Raw genomic sequence first — 23,650 nt, 5'->3', positions numbered from 1 at the left:
GTTTGGTTGTATGTGTGTGCCCTTGGGGTGCGGGGTCTCCGCGTGCTCCGCACGCACGCACGCACGCACACACGCACGCACACACACACACACACACACACACACCCCCCCCCCCCTGCTTGGAGTGCACCCCAGCACCCTCCTGGTTGCATTACTTACTTGCAGTTCTTACCTTGAGGACTAAAACTAAATGCAGCTATTTGATCGTAGGCCGTAGAGGTTGTGTGACCTCTGGACTAATGTTTGTTTGCGTCCCTCTGCAATACAGCAATGGACCCACTATGTTAAGCCCGGGTTATAGCTTTGCACAGGCGCAGGGCGTTTAAAGCGGTCACATTTTCTGTTGCAGTATTCTTAGAAACCACGGGTGGCAGAACTGAACTATGGAAAAGAGTCACAATGTGCAATTATTCTCCCTCGTTGCAAGATTCTCTAAAAATAAACTGCACATAAACATCAATAAAATCGTTACCTTTAATTTGTAAACTGAACTCCACAACAACCGTGTTAATTTACAATAAAATCCCCAAACCTGAGTGAGCTTTTTACGTATACTATTTTGTCTCTACGTCAAAAAGTAATTGGTAGACTTTGAATTTCACATCTGACTTGTGCTGTGGATCAATGTTGTCTAACATGTCAGAAATAAAACAGCAAAACGCTGATCTCCTATCACTTCCAATGCATTTCCAGGGAACAGCCCTCGCGCCAAGCCACAAAATCTTGGAGGTGTGCGACCTTGCACTGCAACTTTGCGCAGGTCCCCACATGCTAAGGCACCACCACCTCGTGACGTAATTTGCATTGTGCGCCGCATCTCGCCCTCACACTTGGGGCAAGTACAGACAAGGCTTTAGGTTGCTTGTTCAAAGCTTGGTACATAGAAGTCTGAGGAAGGTCAGTACGAAGGGAAATAACAGTTGGTTTATTTTTGTTGTTGTTGAAAAGATTGCCATGAGATGACAACTGGTGGTAACACACCTTCTGTTTACTTACTTAAAAGCAATTTGGAAATATTATCAAATAAAATATGAAAACAAGTGAAATCTAGGGTTTATAGTAGGTTTATAGTTGAAGCCAAGGTCCATGGTCTGGTATATGGAGTACCACCAATAAGCCCAACTGATCTGAGAATAGAGCAATATGACATAGCACTGATCCTTAAATCTCAATTGGTTGGATTTCTAAGGTCCCATCCCCAACAGCACAGCGTAAGACCCGCTAAATATATAAATAAATAAAGGAGGCGGGGCAAACTGCTATACCTTCCTGGTCAAGAGAATCTTTGAGAATTGTAAAATATGCAAAATATTTTATGTTGATTGTTATCACTTCCAAAGAAACCCATGTTTAAACAAGGTTGGTTGTCATGTGTAGGCAGGTTTAAGTGCATATCACAGAAGCGGGAGCTTAAAAGTCTGTCACTGCCACTTTTCAACTTTCGCAACGCAACAACTTCTGCGCTTTTGTTCCCAACACAGTGCCCTGCCCTTTCAATCAGCCGCAAGTTAAATTCCTGTCATACTGCAACTCAGTCTCCAAATTGCATCTGAGCAAAGACTTCACAGATGAAGATCTGAGTCCATACTTAGTAGGAAATCGGTCCCAACAAGCCAAAATATTCTCAGAGTGATGCAAAATTGATCCTACTTTTAGGTGTAGGAGTGATAGCATTTTGTCAACTTTCTGAGCTTCGGTTGAGAGTTGTCCTAAACAGTTGGAAGTTGCCAGCAGATGGCATTCAGGAAGCTTCCAGACAAGCCTGTTATGGTTGCCATTTGGCACAGACAGGATCGTGATTCCATGATTCCTTCTCCATCCAAACAACACCGGCAAAGAAAAAAAAATTGCCCCGATCTATTAATCTGTCATTCCAATCGTGCATTAAAGCCCTCGAAAATAAAATTATATTGTCGATCAAAAACGTTTTGGGTCCTCTGTCTTCTGAGGGAGTGATTCGCGCCCCTGTCTCCCTCATTGGAGAGGGAGCAATCTTAATGTACCATTCCTCTAAATAAAAAAAATAAAAAATTGTGTTTTTATTTTACTCAATTTCCATAGATTTAAAAAAAAAAGCACTGGTCATGATGGGGATACTGGAGGCGATGTAGAAGGGGCACGCATATTAAGATCATTGCCCTGTCAGATGAGAGGCAAGTGTCCTGTTCTCAATAATCATTTAGAGGGTTAGCTTAGTCCAATTGTGGTTGAAATTGAGTTTGACTAGGTTTCATCCTCATTTACGTGAGATTCACCGGGATGAGTAAAGATAACTTTCGTTAAATTTGAACAAATCCATCAATCCATAAACTACCAAAACTTTGAAAACTGGTAAATCACATATATTCCAAGGCATAGTCCATTCAACTTTCCCTTTTGAAACAAACTCAGCCGTGCAGGTTTTAGCCTCATCCTACAGACCTCAAAATCTTTTAATCCAAAACTCAAAAAAGGTACAAAATGAAGCTGAAAACACAACAAAGATGTTGCTTGTTCATTTGCTCAGCATCCTGGATGTGAGCATGAGCCAAACACATGCTAGGGTGTAAATCATCTCACCAGTATGACAGCTGCCAGTGGATGTGGCATTGGAGCAGGGGCAAGGGGCGCATGGGTCCATCAGGTCGGCGCTGGGGCTGTGGTAGAAATTGGGCTTGCATTCTTCGCAGTTGGCTCCCTGGGTGTTGTCCAGGCAGTTGAGGCACACACCTGGAGGTGAGAAAGTCGCGGAGGAGAGCATCGTCAAAAGGGGTTTGTGTCTGGAATTTGTGTCAATTAAAAAACAGGCTGCGACAGGCTGCAAGAGTCAAGTCAATATACCCGGCATTGTTTGATTTCCGCCTCTATTGGTGGCAAAGAGGTACAGCTACTCCTCACTTAACGACTGAGTTCCGTTCCTAGGACCAGGTCGTTAATCAAATTGGTCGATGTGTTATTGGTCGATGTGGCTGTGTTATTTCACGGTAAGGGGGCGTGGTGATGGCGAACGCTAGTGTAGTGAATACTGACAGACTGCAAAAACGAGACTGAGAACGGTTATGCACGATGAGATGCTTGACGCTGAGACGCGGCGCACGCCGTGGTATTGTACGCAGTGTACGCAGAATACAATAGCGACTGGTCGGAGAGCTGGTCGTAAGTTCGAATGGTCGTTAAACAGGTAGGTTGTAAGTGAGGAGTACCTGTATTAAAACAACATATTAGTATACTGTAGTTTTTGGGGAAATTAGCTTTTTTCCCCGCAGTCCTACCCAGATTGAGACAAGAAGGTCAGTACTGGAGTATCCCATTATGTCCCTCGCACCAGCATGCCATCCCCTTTTACGACACTGTTTCATTTTCTTTGTCAAATATTCCATGACAGAGAGAATATTTGATAGGCATGGTGAACATTCAAGTAAGTTACAAGGTGAGAAACAAATCCTGAGAACAATCAGGGAGGAGCGTATCTGGCTTCTTACAGCACAGTTTAGGAAGAGGGGGATGTCAAAAACTGTCAGATCACAGCGGCCAGACACTTGCTGGGAAGACTTTATTGCACCGTTCATGCACATTGCCTAGTGTGTTTTGTTTACATTTGACACGTGGGGGCGGTCAGGAATTGCAGGTAAAATGCAATTCCTGACCACGCAGTTTTCAACTAACCACGCAGTTTTCAACCAACCACGCAGTTTTCCAGCGTTTTTTAGCTGAATATCTAATTCATCATGCTTAATTTAATTAGGCCTACATTCGAAAATGCCTGCAAAGAAATTCATTGTTGATTCGGCATAATGGTTGAGCTCGATCCACAGCTTGGAACTTAGCGATCTTTTTTTTTCCAAAAAATAAAGTGTTTTTATTGTACATTTATTTATTTTACTCTTTCTTTTATTTAAATGAATGAAATAGGTAAATGCCTCAGACACGTCGACGAGCAAAAAACTGTTACAACACCATGGCAAGTAGTGACAAGAAAAGGGCTACTAGCTACCTTCAACAAAAGAGCAAAAGTGAATGAAGTGACCATTTGGACAAAGTTTTGGAGGTGGAGGACTTTTCTACATGTATATAGATAGCTGAATCTGTACTGCAGCTAGGGGTTGCCACACAATAGCATAAAACAGCTCAAAAAACATAAAGAAACTGAAAGTGATCTTTAACATCTATGAAGGAGTAGCCAAAAATTAACATTAAAGAGAAAGTTAATAGGGCTTAGCCTAATGCTTCTAAAAAGGGCCTTTACACAAACCGTCATCTAGCTAGTATCAGACTTAAAATGAACTCTGTTGAACAAAACTCAGGCCAAGCTGATTTAAATGTAAACTTGAATCAATATATGTGGTACCAGACAGGCTGCCCACTAGTGGATAAATATGTCAAAAGACACTCGAGCTGCGTGGGGCCCCCTGATACCTGATACAGGCTGTGTTATGTTTCTCCTCACTTTTCCACCCTGTGGCGGACACTTCTATTTCTTTCTCTGAGGGGGGCAGTTTCACCCAAACCTTATTAAAAAAACAAACAAACATCCCAGCTCCCAAACTGTATGAATTATTATAATATGACCGATTTTTACATACTGTTCAGGCCCACACATACTGATCACCAACTAAAGTAAATCCTGAGAAATTCTGAAAGTTAATTGTAATACTTCCAAGTCGGTTTATTATTATTATTATTATTATTATTATTATTATTATTAGGGGTCCAGCCCGCATGGCAGCCCCTTATTGTTATTGTAAGAGGAAAATGAGAAAAAAATCTCTTTTCTTTTTATCTCTTATTTTGAAGCCTAAAACTATCTGGGAAAACCAACTTGGGCATAACACGCGAACATTGCTTATGTCTTGTTTGAACCACGCTGTCACAAAGACCCCTTGGTTGAAGTTACATCCAAATCAATAGCTAAAACTATCCAAACAACTTTGTGTAAGCTAGAAACACAGTTAAGGTGTAAATTTCATACATTTTCATACTTTCATGCAGCTATATTTATAATTATTATTATGGTTTCAAAAAGGCAGCAATTCCTACAGTGAATCCTACAATTAACCTAATTAGACCAACTAAGTCATGTTTTTAATATAAATACACGGACCCCTTCCATACTTACAATACTCTATTGTAACATTTCCATTGAAAATACTTATTTTTTGGATCCTTCGCATTATTGATGATAAACATTCTGGCTCGTGTGTTCAGCTCGGAATGTATGAAGGAGGGGGAGGAGGAGTCACACCCTGAAGCTACAAAGGTTCAGGCCTACCTTCCGTTAAAAAAACAACACACTATCTTCATGAAAAAGAATGCAACAGCGACTGTTATGCGTCAGGGCAGGGCTGGGAGAGATGTCCTGAAGAGATTCAGATGAAACGTCACTGTCAGCTCACCCGGAGATGCATGGCATCTTTATATATTTATTTTTTCCTTCTCTTCTTCCGAGCATGCATTGTTGTTACGTAACAGGCTTCGATGGCAAGGCCAGGGTCATCATAGTTCAGTGAGAGCCAAGCCAAGTCATCCTGTATAGCTAACCCTCTGTTCCCAGGCAAGGCTACAGGGTTCCGTCTGTTCAAGCATCCACAATCAACCAAATTAAAAAAAATAAATAAAGAACAATACAAGATGGCTAAAATACTTATGAAAAGTTTTTTTTGAGGATAAAATCACAACAAACTCCCATTTCACCCTCACAGTAAAGCAAGAAAACTTTATTTTTTCACGTTTATCCAAATTTTTGTAAATGTCTTTTAACCTAAGGTCTAGTTTAATTATAGCGGAAAGCCACTTAAATGAAAGCTTCTCTTTTTTTTGTTCCATTACAATTCTTCTTTTATTCTTGAATTGCTGAAAACATGTCATTTGACAATTAAATATTGGAAACTTTAAACTTATTTTTAATATTTTTGTTTATATTATTGTGTTCGCTGAATATGTGGCCTTTCATGATAATGACCTCCCACCCAGCAAACTCTTAGACAACAAAACCAACTGGTACTCTGGAGCGACGCAGAGAATAATCGCTAAAAGACCCAGTTAACAGATCGGGAAATTGTCCAGGCAGGCGGTGAGGAGAGTTAACTTGACTTACCGGACTGTGGGTGGCAGTAGTTTGTGTGGTTGTGGCACTGGCACGGCTGGCAGCCTGTGCTGCTGAAGCGGAAGAAGCCCGGGTGGCATTCGTCGCATTTGGGTCCGTAAACTCCAGTCTTGCATGCGCACGTCCCTGAGCTGCCCAAAAACAAACAAACAAAAAGACTTGGTTATGTACAACGCAGTCTCGGAAAGCATTTGCATAATGTTAGTATGCATAGGTTTTCACTAGAGGTGTGGAAATTTCTCGATTCTAAGATGCATTGTGATGCGGACATGGATGATTCTGCATTGATGCAGTGACAGAACATAATCAGGAGTTTGGAAATATAATGAAAAAAAAACAACAACATGCCATTAATTTCTAATTAATAGATTTTCTTGTGATTAAAATAACAGCCTACAGCCCGGCTTCTGCTGGACAATAAAGTTGTAAAGTTACGTCGCTCACGCATTTACATCGCTCTTTTGCATTGAATTGTGGGATTGTGGGCGTTAGTTTTTATGTTGGGAGATATGGCGGAGAGAGGCAGAGATCAGCAGCAAGCCATTAAAAATGCGCCCTGTATTTTGAAAGCAGATATCTGGGCACATTTCCGATTTCATGAACTTACTGGGAAGCAAAAACTGGACAAGACGCAAGCTGTGTGTAAAATCTGCCTCACAAAAATTAAATACTTTGGTAATGCGACGAATTTGAGGAACCACGTTACCTGTTTTTACCCTGTTCTAACGTCACCCAACTTGTAGCAGCTGTCATAGCTAAGGATCTTCAGCCTTATTCGGTTGTAGAGAACCCTGGGTTTCGTGACCTGATGAAGACCCTGGAGCCACGGTATGAGCTCCAATCATGAAGTCACTTTACAGAAACAACTATACCTGCAATCTACAGCAAAACCAAAACCCAGGTAATGGAGTCAATGAGTAAAGCTAGTTGATTTGCCATTTCATGTGATTCCTGGACTTCTGTCGCAATTGACTCGTATGAAACAATGACAGCACACTATATTAGCGAGGACTGGCAGCTCTTATCGCATGTGCTGTAAACGAGAGCCGTTTTTTACAGTCACACCGGTTCTCATCTGGCTGAGCTACTGTTTAATGTCGCGGAAGAATGGCAGCTAACAGATAAGGATGCAGTGCTGGTGACGGATTTAACATGGTGGTTGCAGTGCAAGTCGGAAAATTCTCTGATATAAAATGCTTCGCTCATGCGTTGAATCTTGCATCACAACGGGCACTTAAACTACCCACGGCCTGCAGGCTTCTGGGCAGAATCCGACGGATATCAACATCCTCCCACCGCAGCACTACCGCGAACCACCATCTGCAAGTAAATCATAAACCTCTTGGCCTGCCAAGTCATAAACTGAAAACTGACATTGCCACCAGGTGGAACAGCGCATATGAAATGGTGGAGAGGTTTTTAGAACAACATGCAATTTGTGCCACCTTGCTATCTCCGGAGGTGAGAAGAGGAGAGTCCGACCTCTACACTCTCAACAAAACAGATTTGTCAAATGCAGAGGATGCTGTGAAGGCATTAAAACCAATGAAGAATGCCACTACATTTATGTCAGAGGAGGGCAATCCAACTGTTTGTCTCATTGCTCCATTAAATGCACAACTCCTCCAGAACATGAGACACAATTGGAGACTCACTAATGATCCAAGAGCTCAAGTATGCCATCAAAGCAGATCTCCTTAAGAGGTACAACAGTAATGCAGAAAAGAACATCCTTCATACAGCCTCTGCCCTGGTTGCCCGTTTTAAGGGACTTCCCTTCCTCACAGAGGAGGAAAGATTCAAAATCTACAGAGGTGTGACTACAGAGGCTGCATCCTTGGAGGTAATTTCGCCATGTTTCAAGTAAAACCTATACAATTAAAACAAACTGTGGTGTGCGGATGGTCTTGTTGAGCAGCCATACCTGACCTGGATCTAGGTGATTGGGTCAGAGTGGCTGCATACCTGTTGCTCGTTGGTTGGTCGAGCAGCAGATAAAACCGCCATTCCCACACACATGCAGGATAGGAGCCCTATCATGTTCATGTGTCACATGTTGTCCATCTGCTCCTGGCTAATTCCAACTGGCCCACTCTCTGCAATAAACTGGTGAGTCTACAACATCGTTTTCTCTGTCTGTGCCGGAGGGCCCTGAAAACGCCACTTAGGCCACCTAAGTGGCGTTTTGCTCGTGTGGTATGCTAAACTGCCACACAAACTTAAAATTGTCATTACAATATTAAGTAGCTACAATGAGTAAAAGTTTTACAAAACTGGAAAAAACAGTTATCCTAATAGATGTGAGCTGTTGCATTGACTGAGAAAGTGCTAACTGCTGGTTTAATGCTATACTTTTGTTCAAACATAGTATGAGAGGATGGAAGCGGATAAAGCGCCTGGGGGAAGAGGAACTCTAGAAGAAGAAATGCTTCCCATGGAGAGCTTTAGGTCTACATGCCCCTCTGCTCCCAAAAGAAAAGCCTCATTGCTGCTTGTGAGTTTGCTGGGACATGCTTTCACTGAAGGTACATAACCACCGAAGACCACCAGGGCCAAGGTTAAGGAGTAAATGGCGAGATACTGTAAAGCTCCTTTGAACTGGTGGCGTGTCCATGAGATCAGATTTCCTCTCCTCTCTCCCAGGCTGTCGAAGAGATACTTGTGCATCCCAGGTACAAGCGTGTCTGCAGAGAGTTTTCTCAACTGCAGGATATGTGTTCACTGCAAAAAGAATAATCTTATGAACAAGTACCACAGCTGCTATGTGATGTAGTCTGATGTTTGAAAGCGGCTTTGAAATAAATAGTTTCCATTTATCTGACTGCTTGTATTTATTGATGGAAATTTACATTTACATTTAGTCATTTAGCAGACGCTTTTATCCAAAGCGACTTACAAGGGAGAATAACATTCAAGCTACATTGCGACAGAGATTAGTGTAACAACAACATTGGTGTAACAATAAATACTGCTAGGTAGTGCTAAGTAATTGTAGGGTAGTGCTAAGTAATTGTAGGGAAATGTGCCCATATGCAGTAATACAGAAAATCGAGGATGGGCTGCATCGAGAATCGCTGACGGATGAATCGTAATCTACTTGTGAGAAGATTCACACCTCTAGTTTTCACCTCGTGGTTTACGCAGTGGGGCCTGATTCAGATACAAAGCACCCCACCACTCCAGCCCGTCTAATCCCATCACATCAGAGGTCAGTTGCAGTTCAAATCCATCTAGAGCTGCGGCGTTTTCATAATTCCGACATGTTGGACTCAAATTGGTGGGGGTTTGGTGCAAAATGAGGCATGTTGATTGTTCTGTCTGTTTCTACATGTTTTATATGAAGCTACGGTAGCCATGCTGATGAATATATAAGCCTCTAATTTTATTTTGTTTATAGGATCAATTAAATAAAGATGGACAAAATGAAAACATTTTTATTTTTGTATTTTGAAGAGAAGTAGAGGGGGAAAGTGTCCCATGGTGGGATACCTCTGTAGCCAGGGGAGGATCCTGAACCAGGTCTGACCTCCTGCTCCTGTCAAGGTCATTTTCAGAGCGACGCTGACATTTGGAGCAGAACAGGACCCTGGGCAAGTCACAGGTATTCCACTCTCCAGCTTGAAGCTGGGCGCAAGGGCGGCTGCGCCCCTCATGAATTTCCATCCAGGCTCACAGAACTAATCCATGTTGTCAGTTGATTCATGCCTACGGTCACAATGCTCTGACAGTGCAAAAAAGAAACAAAAAAAAAAAACCTTATCAAACCAGAAAATCTTAAACAAAAGAAAAACATATATTTTTTTCCCTGACTGGTAGTTAAGTAACCTACTTTATGAAATAGAATAGGAGAATCACTTTTAAATAGACAATGGTTCATTTTTGATCTTCTTTATTTGTCTGAAGAATACAATGTTTGCTTTTTGTGGGGGTTTTTTTTCAACAAAATGAGAAGAAATTAGGTTTCTTTTTTTTTTCCTTCCTGTTAAAGGATTATTATTAATATATATATATATATTTTTTAATCTGTGCTGTCAGCATGCTGGGCATACAACACAGAATATTTGTATGCTATTGCATCGAGGACAGAGTTAGTCTGCAAGTGGAGTTCAAGTTCTCAACCTGCAATGCAACTCTTTATTAATTCTTAAATCGTCAAGAACTGCTGCAATAACTCTGTCCTGTGGTCAACCTGTAGGATGACAAGAACACAGTTTTTGGTTGTACAGAACCGGCACCAATCCCCCTTTTTGTTGAACTATATTACCATGTTTGGGTCTATAAACAACTAATCACTACTCCAAGAGGGAGAGAATCACCACAGGTGAGACAAATAAACATAAAACCAAACAACATGTACATGGAAAAACAAACATCGGACAACAAATGTATCGAAAAAACAGAGTTAATTAGGTCCAGGAAAACTGGAACAGCAATTGGGCACGTGGCATCTTCCTGTCATAGTTATGGCAGTAAATGAGGAAGAAAAAGGAGAGGGATGCAACCAGGAGGGTGCTGGGGTGCGCACGAAGCAGGTGCCGGTGGCGTGCGCGTGCCTGTGATGAGACCGCCTAGATGTGTGCCTGTGTGAAGTGTCCACCAGTGAGTGTACAGGATTTATCCCAATTGTTTCTGGTGCATAAGGTCGGTATTATGTCGTGACGCCTCCAAGCGGAAAGGGTCCCGAAGCCACCCCTGAGTCCCACAGCTGCATAGTCACCCCACAGCTGCAGGAAAGCCTCTGAGCACCCCGCTCTACAGCCACAGAAGCCAGAACCCACATCACGCCCGGACCCGAGGAGCATAACCTAGTCCCAGGGAGAACAAGGAGACCCTGCACCCCTGAGGTGCACACATACAGCCCACCCCCATATGCAGGCACAAGACGCAGCCGCAGGCACAGAAGCTGGGCCGTGGCCGCCAGGCAAGGACCACAGGCCCCGAACCAGGTGCTGCGGCAACAGACCAACACCCCGCACGAATCGCCTGCCCCGCAAGCGAGCCGGCGGGACCCCCATGCCCACCCGTGCCCCGCACAAGACCAATGCCCGCCATACCACAGCCGACCAGACGGCCCACCCGGCCCACCCGGCCGCGAGCCCCGAGCACCAATCCACGTAGCCGAGTGTGCTCGGTGCAGGGCACCCGGATGTTAGCCCCCTCCCCCTGCCGATGCCAGAAGGCTGCCTGTATATGGGCCCTCCACCACCCCTGGCACCCACCACAGAGAGGCCATGCAGCGGGAGCAAAGGCCTACGGAGCCCCACCAGGTCGCAGCACACCAGAAACCACCAGGTGCAAGCCACCAGGACTCAAGCCCAGCCAGCAGGGGCCACCCTGGGAAACCCCAGTGCTCAATGTGTGCTGTTTGCAATTACAGTTGAGATTGCAGGGTGTTGGGGTGCAAGTCTAAGCAAGTCGAGCCCGAAATCCCTCGCACCCCTCCTGCCCCACCGACCCTGGTCTCATGGAGTGATGTTCGGAGTACGATTTGTGTGTGAGTGTATGTATTCTCGGCTAATATGAGTGAAATTAAAATTTCGGGACAGACAAGAAGCACCTCATGGCAGGAGTGACGGGCAAGATCGCAGCCGTCCTCCATATCCCCACCCACATAGCTCACACCCCACCCGTCCCGCAAACCCTGGCCTATTGTGTGGTGTATTTTCCATATCATGCAATGTGTATGTTTAAGGAATCTTATTGTTTGGGGTAGAAATAATAAAACTAAATAAAAAAAATAAATTCACCCCACTGAAATATAAAATACCTCCCGTCAGGTACTTTTTTTTTTTTTCCCCAAAATGGACCTTTCGTCATCTTTTTTGTCATTGTTTATTTATTTATTCTCTATACCATTCTATTCTAATTTGGTGAAAGCAATGAAATATAAATTTCTAATAAGGCTATTCAAAGGGCTATTTCCAGTCTTTATATTATGTTTGGCTCCACTCATAAAAGCAAAAAAAATAAAATAAAAATTTAAATTGCCGGTGAAAATGCCCGGTAATAATGCATACAAAACATAGCCGCACCACCTCCCCAATGGCGCAGATGAGACAGGCTAGTGGTGCGTCCGGCAACGCACCTCAGCCAGCGCAAGCCGGCCCTCACTTTTGTTGTGCCACAGGGTTTTTCACCCTCTGACTCACGAGTGTTAGCCTATATGCCAGGCCGAGCACATCTGGTACTTACACCAGTAGCAGGCGTCCCTTCCTGCACCCTCTCTCCCCATGGACAGTGCTTGCCCAAGTGGCAAGGTCCATGCAAGAGCTAGGACCTAGGTGTTCATAATATTTGTGTTTGTAACATACTGTTATTGAAACATGACCAATAAGGTTCAAATTTGTTCCGTAAAATAAATAATTTTCTGACAACCGCTGTAAAAGTGCAATTGCACCCAGAAATCGCAAAAGTTAGATAGTGCTGCTTTAAAAATACATTTCTAAAATATATATACAGTATATAATAATAACAATTTCACACTTCAGCAACCATGCCAGCCACTCATTATGTGCTCCATAATTGAATACTCACCTGTGAGAAGGAGGATCCGAACTATAATGAAATCTAGGCTTTACAGCCCAGTATAAAACTGAAATGACACCTCCAAAATCAGAAAGGCCGACACATTTTGTTTGCTTAATGGGGATATACTGTATGTCCGTACAAATTAGCACCAGACATCAGTGCGTAACAAGGAACAGTTGGTCTCAATGTGGTTTACGTAACCGCGTGCGTGCGTCGGCTCCGAGCTTAAAAAAATAAAAAATAAATCCTCCAATGGTAGAGCTCTTCAGCACACCACGTATTTCCTATGTGCGCAACACATTTCACCCTTGATGGTGTTTCTGCTGTGTTATGGTTGTAAGTGCTATAGTCTCTCCCTCTGTTCTGTTTCTTTCTGTTCTGTTCTTCCTGCTTGAAATCACACCGAGGTAAATACTGAGTAATACTGTACATGAAGGTGAGGAAAGTGGCAGGGATGAAGGGGGGAGTTTACGTTTTCTTGTTGAGAGATCATCCGCTGCACATGTACACGCTCTCTTGACACTTCACTGCCCTAGAAATATTCTCCTGGGAAGAAAAAATACACTTGGGGAAAAAGAAAAAAAACATCATGCCAGTCATGCCTGATAAACCTCCAACCGCTCAAACCCACCCGAATGAGTCTGATCCGGCGACAATGACTTCAAAAACAAATCAGGCAAATTGAGAGCGACTGGGAGCACTTTCCGTGAGCGCGGCTGCGTGGGTTCTCTGCACAAATGGTTCTTTGTTGAAACAACAGCGCTTTTATGCAAATTAAGATCTCTCTCTCTCTCTCTCTCTCTCTCTCTCTCTCTCTCTCTCTCTCTCTCTCTCTCTCTCTCTCTCTCTCTCTCTCTCTCTCTCTCTCTCTCTCTCTCTCTCTCTCTCTCTCTCTCTCTCTCTCTCTCTCTCTCTCTCTCTCTCTCTCTCTCTCTCTCTGGCCTTGCCTGCCACGGGTGGAAAAACTTCGTTCTTGGGAGGCAGAGAGTGGCCCATCGGTGAACATTTACTCATTTCTATATTTATTGCCTTGTTTATTTATTTCAGGATTTATTTCATGGGCATATTTATTTTTATTTGCATTTCTTTGTGAGTGAGCTTTGTCCGTGCGTTGCTCCGTGCTCTGCTACTTTGTCTGTCACTCTCTGGTGCGGACTGGGACCGCAACCGGGAACTATGTGTAAAAGGGGCTTTAAAGACTGACCTGTGGCCAATTCAGGTGGAATCTGCCATCAGTGTGTGAAATAAATAAATAAACAAACAGACAAACAAACAAACAAACAAATAAATAAAAATTGCAATAGAGGTTGAGGTCTTGTTTACTATGTATGCTGGGACTTGGAAGGGCTGGAGGTGAAAAAGGTGAAAATATTAAAATATGTAGTGTCAATTTCATATGCCGCAGCACACATCCTTCCCATCTGTGGGGGGCAGGGGGTTGTTATTGTATTTGGTTTTGTGTCAACACACCACAGTGAACCAGGAGCCCCGCACACTAACTGGGTCATTGTTACAGTGTTGCGACACAGCTTAACCCCCTTTCCCTGGCTGCATTATGCTGCGCGTGGTAGCTTTAAGATCTTTCATTGAGGGGGGTGTGTGGATGGGGTAGTACAGCCAGTGCTCCAGACGCGCACCCTCTCGCTCCTCTTCCTAGCCCACAGCAATTATGGCACGAGCACAAGAATGGTTGTATTTTCCACTTCAGTCAATATTAGATTAGATTAGACTCAACTAATTATCATCGCACAGAGTACAAGTACTGAGGCAACAAATTGCATTTAAGTAAGGGTTAAGTGTGTTGCTCAAGGACACATCAGCACGCTACCAGGAGGAGCCGGGGATTGAACCGGCAATCTTCCGATTGCTGGACGACCCTCTCTACCTCCTGAGCCACTGCCACCAACCCCACTATTTTTTTTCCTTTTTGAAATAAAAAAATCTATTTATTTATTTCACTCATTTATTTCATTTATCTATTTATTTATACCCAAATTTATTTATTTCATAGGCATATTTATTTATTTATTTATTTATTTATTTAGTATTGACTCAAATGGCATTCCATAGGAAATTTCCGGAATAGATTTCCCGGACTATTGATCCCTGCTCCCATTCACACATTCCAGAACATTGCTGGGTAAGACTGCATGTGTGAACCCATGTTTGCTTCTATTCACGAGATGAGAACAAGACTCCTTTGAAAAACGTTCTTGTTTGCTATTCAAACTCGTCAGCACACACACTCGCAGCGTTTGCTCATTACGGTCCCTTTGTCCATTGGAGGCGTCTAAAGGTTTGAAGCATAAAGCAAAAAAATTAAGTCAACCAGATGCTTGAACATGTTTTCAGCAAAGATAACGATAAGTCAAAACTATACTAGAAATGGATGTGTGAACTATGCACACGGTCCCCATTGCGATTGGACGCCTTTCTACAGCGCCACACTGCAGGGTGAGAAGGAAGACGGATCAGCGGAAACATCTACATCCACAATCAATATTTCATTACCGACTGTGGCACCGTTCAATAAAAACGTGCCCAATATGGACTGACCCTAAATCAACTGCTTGTCGGATTCTTCAGCACTTCATTTCACCACTGCACCACTGCCCTTTATGTTGTTTCAAAAACAGTATAATTGCCCCCTGGCCCCCAACAAAAGCATCTGATTAAATGTTTAGGAAATTTTATTAAAAGGTGCACCATCATCCTTCTAAATTAGGTAAGACTTTAAACTGTGGTAACATAAAAGTAGGCGGTGTACTTCAAAACAAAGATAGAAATGCTATTTCTATCTCCAATTTGTGAGATTTTTCAAAATAAACATCTCTTGAACTACATAAGCTGAAAGATATTCATGATTTGAAAACATTAGACTATTTTAATTAAGTTTTGCAAGAAGGGTTTTTGGGTAACCGAGTAGATATTGGTCATCGGTCATGTGACATTTGCCACCAGGCTGGGAAAGTGATATGCAAAACTTTACTGTGATCTGAGATATGGATTTTCTTTCTTAAAAAAATAAATCACAACTTCCAGTTAATTTTCAAAATGCATTGTCATAGTTCTAAACTTTTGCCAATTTTCAGGTTAGACACTTGTCCTTCGCCGCCAAACACCAGATCAATAAATGCCACAACACACATAACAGGTGAGTAACCTGTTGCTCGTTGATTGAACAGTTGAACAGGCGTACAGCCATTCTGATCCAGGGCCCAATTACCTAGACCCAACACATGTATGGCTGCTTAAACCACACCACCCCCACACCACACACACCATTAAATTAGCGTCTGCTAAATGACTAAATGTAAATTGACATAATGACCTAGAGCCCAGAGTGAGCTTGGCGACTCTTTCTTTCACTAGTGTGCTGTTTTCTCTCGCACTCCGCTCCTTCCCTCCCTCCCACTATAGAGCTTGTGCGTAATCACCGGGTGTCATGACATTTCACTGCATATATGTACGACCGTATGTGTATGTATGTGACAAATAATCTCTTGAACTTGAACTCGCCACACTGGGATCTATTTTTGACTCAAGGGGATTGTACAGTAGTAGGACTTGGGGCCTCCTTAAGCAATTAACCAGAGAGATCAAACCAGGGGAGTAGCGGTAGTTTCTGACCTGGCCGTCTACCGACGCCACAGAACATACAAGCACGACTGTGCGAAGATACACAAATATAATGACCCTAAACATAACCGCAGCATCTGTGATCATTTCAAGTCTAGGGCAATTATTCAGCATCCCACCCATTCAGACATTTTTTCAGAATTCTAATAAGATACCTGCACAATCTGCAACACAATGGTTTAATGAATATAGTCCAAGGCCCATGCAAACATCTCACTGTGCCAGAGCAAAATACTAGACAGGTTAGTGAACAGATTGTCAGTGCAGATGAGCTTAACCTTCCTATATAATGGGATTCAAACCACAATGGGGTGGGGGGGATAATTACTTTTTTATTTTCTTTCCTTAAGTCATTCATTGGAGGTAAACACTTACTAACATATTGTACCGCAGACATCAGCAACAAATGTGTTCAACGTAAAAAGGTAATGCGCCTTGGTGATATTCCATTACTTCATGAGGACCATACCTAAAGTGCAAGGCTGAGTAGGCGAGGGGGGGGGGGTGGGCATCAAGGGGGTCCTGAGAGCTTGCTAATCTGTGCACATCGTCGAGACTAGTCTAGAGATAGAGAAAGAGATAGGACAGGGGGAAAGAGAGAGGGAGCAAGGCCACACTACCAGGTTAGGGTTAGCCAGGCTCAGACTGTCTGAGAGGGATTGCGTTACATGCGCAGCTCTGTACATACTCATGTCCCTGAAATGACCCCCACCCCCACTATCCACTTGCACCTTCACCCACCTTCTCAAGAGCTATGGAGGTGATTTTTTTGTCTATGGTGTCTATTATCAGTGTGTTACCCGATTAAGAGCAATAGTCAAGTTCAGGTAATAATGCAATTAAGGTGTCCACTTGCTTTTGGAATAATGCGTTGAAGAACCCGAGTTTACATGCCGAGTGGCATAGTCGGGGTATTGGCAGGAAGCTTCGTAGTGTAAGGAAGTGACTCTTGTGTACCATCATCTCAGACATTTCTTGAATATGTCCGCATTTTGGTTTAGCTCAGTTCTTGCAGCCATCCAAATATTAGATTAGATTAGATTCGACTTATTGTCATTGCACAGAGTACTAGTACTGAGGCAACAAAATGCATTTCTCTGCATTTTACCATCCTAGTAACTGATGTATCTAGGAGCAGTGGGGTTAAGTGTCTTGTTGTAGGACACATCAGCACGTTACCAGAGGAGCTGGGGATCAAACCGGCAATCTTACCATAACTAGACGACCCGCTCTACCTCCTGAGCCACTGCACCCCACTGCCCTCCCTTAATATGTCACTATAATTTAGCTTCCTCAAACTCAACATAAAAACGGGCTTACTTTCTGTCCAAAAGTGAGCTTAACTCGATTACTATAAGGGGGGTCAGGTGTTTACATGGCAGTTGCAATAGTCAGAGTATTATTACTTATTTAAGAGCATGTAAACGCAGTGTAGGTTTCAGTGAAAATACAATTGATATTACGTATTAGACGACTAGCAGGCAGAAAATACGGCTATTCAAAGAAAACTAATAATAAAATAAAAATAAATCACATTTCGAAAACCCCTCACACAGCCAGCTTCGGTGCAGAGTCACAGCTCTCCTGACTGGCAGAAAAGCTGCTTCAAAGGCGTTGTCCGTCTGGTTGTGTCTGTGTGTGAAATGTGTGTTTTGGCTGTTGGTTTGTGCTGTAAGCCTTGAGTGAAGACTGTGCGGTATTCACGGAGGTCTGATAGGACCTGGCTCACTTGCCAGGTGGCCCGACAGAGAGCTTCCACAAAACTGTGACGGAAAAAACATTGAATCTCCTTTATAAAAATAGGAAGGAACATTTTGATAAGGCTAGAAAAAAAGTGGCAGAGAAATAGTGAGCATATCCTTTGAATTAGTAATAGACACAGATTCAATAGATGTGATGTGACACCATAGCAATGCTGTCTGTTAGTTAGTTCAACTTTAGAGTGTTTATTTATCCTATTAACATTTATTTACATTTTTTTTTTTTTTTTAACAAACGGTCATATAAAAAAAGTGAATAATATTTATTACAAGGGGGAATTCTGAAAAATCTCACTCCCTACTTAGTTTAATATAAACTTTCCACAACTTCTACCACTGTGGCACATACTGTATGTTCTTTAAAATAACACAAGTATGAAAATATAAGCCGTCCAGCAGAAAATATGAGTTAGCATTAAACCCATGGCTGTACTTAACTGAATGTAATTTAAAGCAATCTTCATTGGAAAACAGACAGCGCGTAATGCCTGCACCGTCAACCAGTGTTGTAGTCAAGACAACCTAAACCGAGACAAATTCCTAACCAAGACTAAAGTGTATCAGGACCGAGACAAGACCAAGACTTTGAGGGGTTGAGACCAAGTCAAGACCAGGTCCAGACCAGTGCAAGTCCCACACTACATGACACACTTATAATAAAATGTGCAAACTATAGGCACTCATCAAATTGATCTGAACGATTCACCTTCCAATAAAAATCACCCACAGAAAACTAATTTAGATTCCTCTTCATTCACCTTATATTGCCATACACTGTATATGTGTGTGTATAAGTATGGTTTTAAATCCAATCACAGTAATGATGTTAACAAATAAATCAGACAATGCACAGGCAATTTAGTGATATCCTGTTGTTTTTGTGGTCTTGACCGGTCTTAAAATAAAATCCAGAGTCCTCTTTGTCTGAGACAGAGACGGGACTAGTACAAATGTGGTCAATTCCGAGACGAGACTGAGACCTTCAAAAAGTGGTCTTGAGACCAAGACCGATCTCAAGTACTACAACACTGCCATGACTCACTCACTCACAGTGCTGTCTTCTTCTCGTCACTCATATCATTTGCTCCAGTCTGTTGTACACTGTTAGCTAATTAAAGATGGCAAGTGCAGAGCCTCCGCGACCGGTTTTGGTTGACAAGGAAAATACCAGGAGTGGTGTTTGGAAGTACTTTGCATTTGAGGCCGATGAAGAAGGAAAGGCAAAAGACACAAGCAAGCCCATATGCAAGTGATGCTACCAAGCAGTGCTAACTAAAGGTGCTAACACAACTAACTTAGCAAAGCACTTGAAGGACCGACACAACGACCTGTATAAAGAATTTCTAGAGGTTGGTGACAGCTTCCCTTTCAACATCCCTGAAACAACTACAGCCGCTCCCACAGCAAATACATGATTAAAACTACTAATGCCAAGAATTTTTTTTTAATCAAAGCAAATATTTAAAAAATAATACAAGAATTGATTTCCTAATCATTTGAATTGTGTGTGTTTATTTTATGCAAATAACCACTATAGATGACAATAACAAAGTAAACGGATAACATTTAGAACAACATGTTGATTGTGGGACAGTTTACATTCACTTTGGGACGATTAAAATTGTTTTTCGGGACGGTGGTGAAAATGTATTGGGTGTCATTCTCACTCACCTATGTAGAGCAGGTCTGCATATATAAGAATAGTAATTACTTCCATTCGATTTTTTTTTTTTACCCATTTGTTACTTAAAAATGCACAAGATTGCTCTGCTTTTCTTTTTACTTGCACTTTAGTGCCTTTTGAATGTGTGACAATCTCAGAGGCTTTGGAACAAGCGCACTACCTCAAGAATATTGTTTTCATTCATGTAAAAAAGTTGTTATTATTGTTAATGTTTACTACAGTCATTCTGCTGTTCTCTTCTACTAGCCAAGAAAAGGAAAGTTGTACCTCGTTGACATTATAGCCTTGTTATATTTGTCTTTTAATAAAAATCTAAAATTTTATTCCCTCAATGTTGTCAATTTTTTCCTGTGGTATTTTTCAAGGTATTATATCGAAGTTACACTACTCCATAGTCGCATTTTCTCCATCGTGGTGCATCCACTTTTTTAGTGTTAACGTAACAGCAATGACTGGATAAAATGGTTAACGTGCGAGGGAGGGTCCGTAAAACAAAAACCTGTGGGTTGACCTGTCACAGAGATGGTTGACAGCACCGAAGGAGTCGCAGCCGCAGGGCAGGCAGCCGCTGGTGCCGTTGGTAAAGTGTCCTTCCTCGCAGTCCTCACACTGCAGGCCGGTGTAGCCCGACAGACAGGCGCACTGGCCCGTGTGCAGGTCACAGTCGTCGGGGTCGAGAATCCCCTCGCCGCTGCAGTTACAGAGGAGCTCTGTTGGGGGGGGGGGGGGTTTGCGGTTACTAAAATAAGTCATCAACAACAACTAATTAAAACTATAGCGATCAAATCCCAGGGCAAGTGTTTGGATAACCTTGTGTCACCAAGTGACCTATTATTTGTGTCAACAAGGGTTAGGTGTGGCAAGTGGAGTGCGACCACGCCTCATCGGCCTCCAAGTGTCAGAGTAAGAGAGGGAGAGAAAAAATATGAAAAAAAGGGAGGCAGACAGAACACCAAACTGATAAAAGGTTTGGTATGAAAAAAATATATAAATAGTTTACATCAAATGGATAGGTCACTGTTGCCCAGAATACATTGATACAATTTCTATCACAATACACCAGGAGTGGCGACACACAGGGATAATAATAATAATAATAATAATAATAATAATAATAATAATAATAATAATAATAATAATAATAATAATACAGCAATATATTGCGTTTTTAACTGTAGAATGTTGAGATGGCTTAAAAAAAAAAAAGATTTTTTAAATGACCAAGATGAGGGATTAGAACTTTAGAACATTATGCAGAGTTTACTGATGGCAGACAGTAGGTTTTGAGCAAAAAGACAGCGTTTTGAGTGCAAGTGTGTTCAACTATGACTGGGATTGCAACAACTTGCAGATCTGTCTCATGTTTGATCAAGTGGGAAAGAGGACAGAGTTGAAATTCCTTTACTGGTTCATTTGCTCACTGTATTATTGTGATTGTTCTTAATATAATGTATAATGTAATATTATACTGACATGTATTATTATACTGACAGTGTCATTTCTGTCTTTTCTCACGACAGTCTTGCTTGCAAATCACAGCTGAAAGCGCATTTAATTCTAAATAAGAAAAATGTAGCTTTGTAGGGGTTTGCCAGGCTGGCCTGAATGGGGTGGCGTGAAGCCACAGAACCGGTTTACCAAGCTGTTTGTAGCAGAACTGCATGTCATAGATAGGACAGGTGATGAAAGACGGAGACGTTTGCTGAGTTTCTTCCTCTCGTATTTGGCTGATTGACGTAGAGCGCCATGGAATCCGCTAGCGACAGGTAACGAGGGCAGCGGGAGACTATTCCAAACGTGTCAGAGCACAACTCTAGTCTTCAACCCTGATGTGCCAAAACACCTCTACACTCAAGATTTGTTTATGCTGCTAATCTGAAGAAGAAAAAAAGCGGGGTGAATAAAGGCAGTGCCTTTCTGTATAAACCCATATGAGGACGGAGTAATCACAAGCCAGTGCCTCCCAAATGGAGAAAGACTAGCTAACAAAAAGTCGCAAAAATGCCCCTCCCCTCCTCTATCAGAGAATGTCCACCGATCCTTGGGCAAGGCGCTAACTCAGGTGAGGCCCTTTGTTTACTGGATATTAACACATCAGTGGCTTTTTAACAAGAGAACAAAAGGAGCCAGGACCTGGGCTGATGAGACATGAAGGGGGCCAATTTAAGACAGTATCATGTCAACACTCCCCATCCCTGCTGCTGAGAACGACAAACACACATGGTTACTAGGAGCTTTGGTGTGTTGTGTGTGTGTGTGTTGGGGGGGTGGGGGGGGTTAAGAGGAGGGGCTTTGCTGTCATTGCTCATTCATAGCTCAGTCTGCCTGGCCATTTTGGCTAGATGGGTGGGGGTGCTCCTTGTTCATACTGTGCCACACAAACAGAGACACAGACGCAAAAGGTGCTTGCAATTTCCTCTGCAGACATGCTTGTAAGCTCTGTGCACAAGGGGGGAATTGTGAGGACAAAAACAGGATAAACCTTATACACGCCCCCTCCCCCTTCTATTACACTGTAATATCTGGCACACTCACCCTATAATCAAATAAAACCTCTGGTATGTACAAAATACACTGGCAAAAATACGCATGTATTGTTGAGATGCACGGAGTGTGTGGTGTGGAGATGAGTATTTAGGGGGGTTTGCGATGCAACTGGAGAGATGTAGCCATTGTTGCAATCTGTTTTAATCGGTCGCTCTCTGCGTCAAAAAAATAAATAAAAAATCCACGGTGCGACACTGCAGCTAATGTCTGCCAATTCCATTTAAGCATTATTTTAAAGGACTATTTTTTGTTTGTTCGGGTCTTTTATAATAATACACTACCAATTGCGCAACCTGGCATTTTAATAGTAGTATTATTGCTAATGGACAAAACATATTGTAAAACTAATAATAATATTAATAATAATAATAAACAAAGACATCTTATTAAAACAAATGAATGATATCTTATATTGCCTATGTTTTACTCACCTTGGTTGTTCTCGATTGAACTAAGCGAAGTCCCTATATTATCCGCAGACCACGCGTCGTTCGCCGTGCGTTGGGAAACCATAGAAACCATGGTCTGCTGCAATTTCTCCGGAGGATACACCGACGTCCGCGCGTCATATGTGGATCTCTTACCGACCCCCGAGAGTCTGGAGACGAACGCCGCGTTTTGTTCTCCGGTGGCGGCGGCGGCGGTGGTGGTGGTGGAGTCCGCCGTTGGAAGCTGAAAGGCGGCGGCGGTGCTGGTGGAGGCGCCGGTGTAAACAATGGCTGACGCGCTTATGAGTGTTTTTAGAGGCCGGGCAGCGAAGCCGTTCCCGGGTGAACCTCGAGGCGTGACGGCGTCGGACGTGCGGGTTTCTGGGGCTGAGCGAGGCTTCCTGGGAACAGGCGACGCATCGTAGCGACTGGCGCGACGTGCGACTGCGGATAATCCGATAGAGGCATACGAAATGATCAACCAAACCGGAGATATGTACATCATTAAAGACGTGAACCGCATATTCAGCCTCAGCTCTCCATGTAAGCCCCGACTTAATGGTCTCTCTCAGACCTTTCCCACGGAATGGACCTGCGGCTAGCTGGCGTACTCCACCATGGATGTCCTCGGCGGCTCGTACGCTGGGGATGGTGCCCTACGAACCAGTCGCGACTTGACATATTGCGCAACCTACCTTTAGAAGTACACAGTTGAGGGACACGGTGAGAGGCCAATGGGAGCGGTTAGTCGATGTCCGTGGGCGGGGCTTCACTTGCCGATTGAGTCGTTCTTTATTATATTGTTTTTCGAAGACGTTTGCTGCAGAAAAAATGTCGAAATAGATTATAAGGAGCAATAAAGAATAATTTGGATTCATTCACGACGATATCTATGTATCTATTATATATAATATATTAAGTATTTATAAAATACTTATTATATCCCAATACAGACTTCAACTTATAACTACTAATAACAATA

The 23,650-nt window shown here is 42.7% G+C and overlaps 1 protein-coding gene across 1 annotated transcript in view; it reads right to left on the bottom strand.

Annotated features, from left to right (window-relative positions):
* The window catches only part of LOC307233118 (multiple epidermal growth factor-like domains protein 9), a gene marked incomplete at its 5' end in the record, with an annotated part of 45,792 nt that extends 22,443 nt beyond the window's left edge, over window positions 1-23,349 (bottom strand). The window contains 5 exons of the mRNA XM_080004330.1: window positions 2,560-2,709; window positions 6,074-6,213; window positions 20,205-20,403; window positions 22,672-23,112; window positions 23,310-23,349. Of these exons, the coding sequence (XP_079860456.1) occupies window positions 2,560-2,709; window positions 6,074-6,213; window positions 20,205-20,403; window positions 22,672-23,112; window positions 23,310-23,349 (970 nt within the window). The remainder of the gene's footprint in view (window positions 1-2,559; window positions 2,710-6,073; window positions 6,214-20,204; window positions 20,404-22,671; window positions 23,113-23,309) is intronic.
* Window positions 23,350-23,650: the final 301 nt, after the last annotated feature.

The sequence above is a fragment of the Zeus faber genome, assembly GCF_960531495.2.
Source record: "Zeus faber genome assembly, chromosome: 7".
Classification (NCBI taxonomy): Eukaryota; Metazoa; Chordata; class Actinopteri; order Zeiformes; family Zeidae; genus Zeus; species Zeus faber.
The sequence above is the reverse complement of the archived record's forward strand: the minus strand, read 5'-3'. Positions and strand labels throughout refer to the sequence as shown.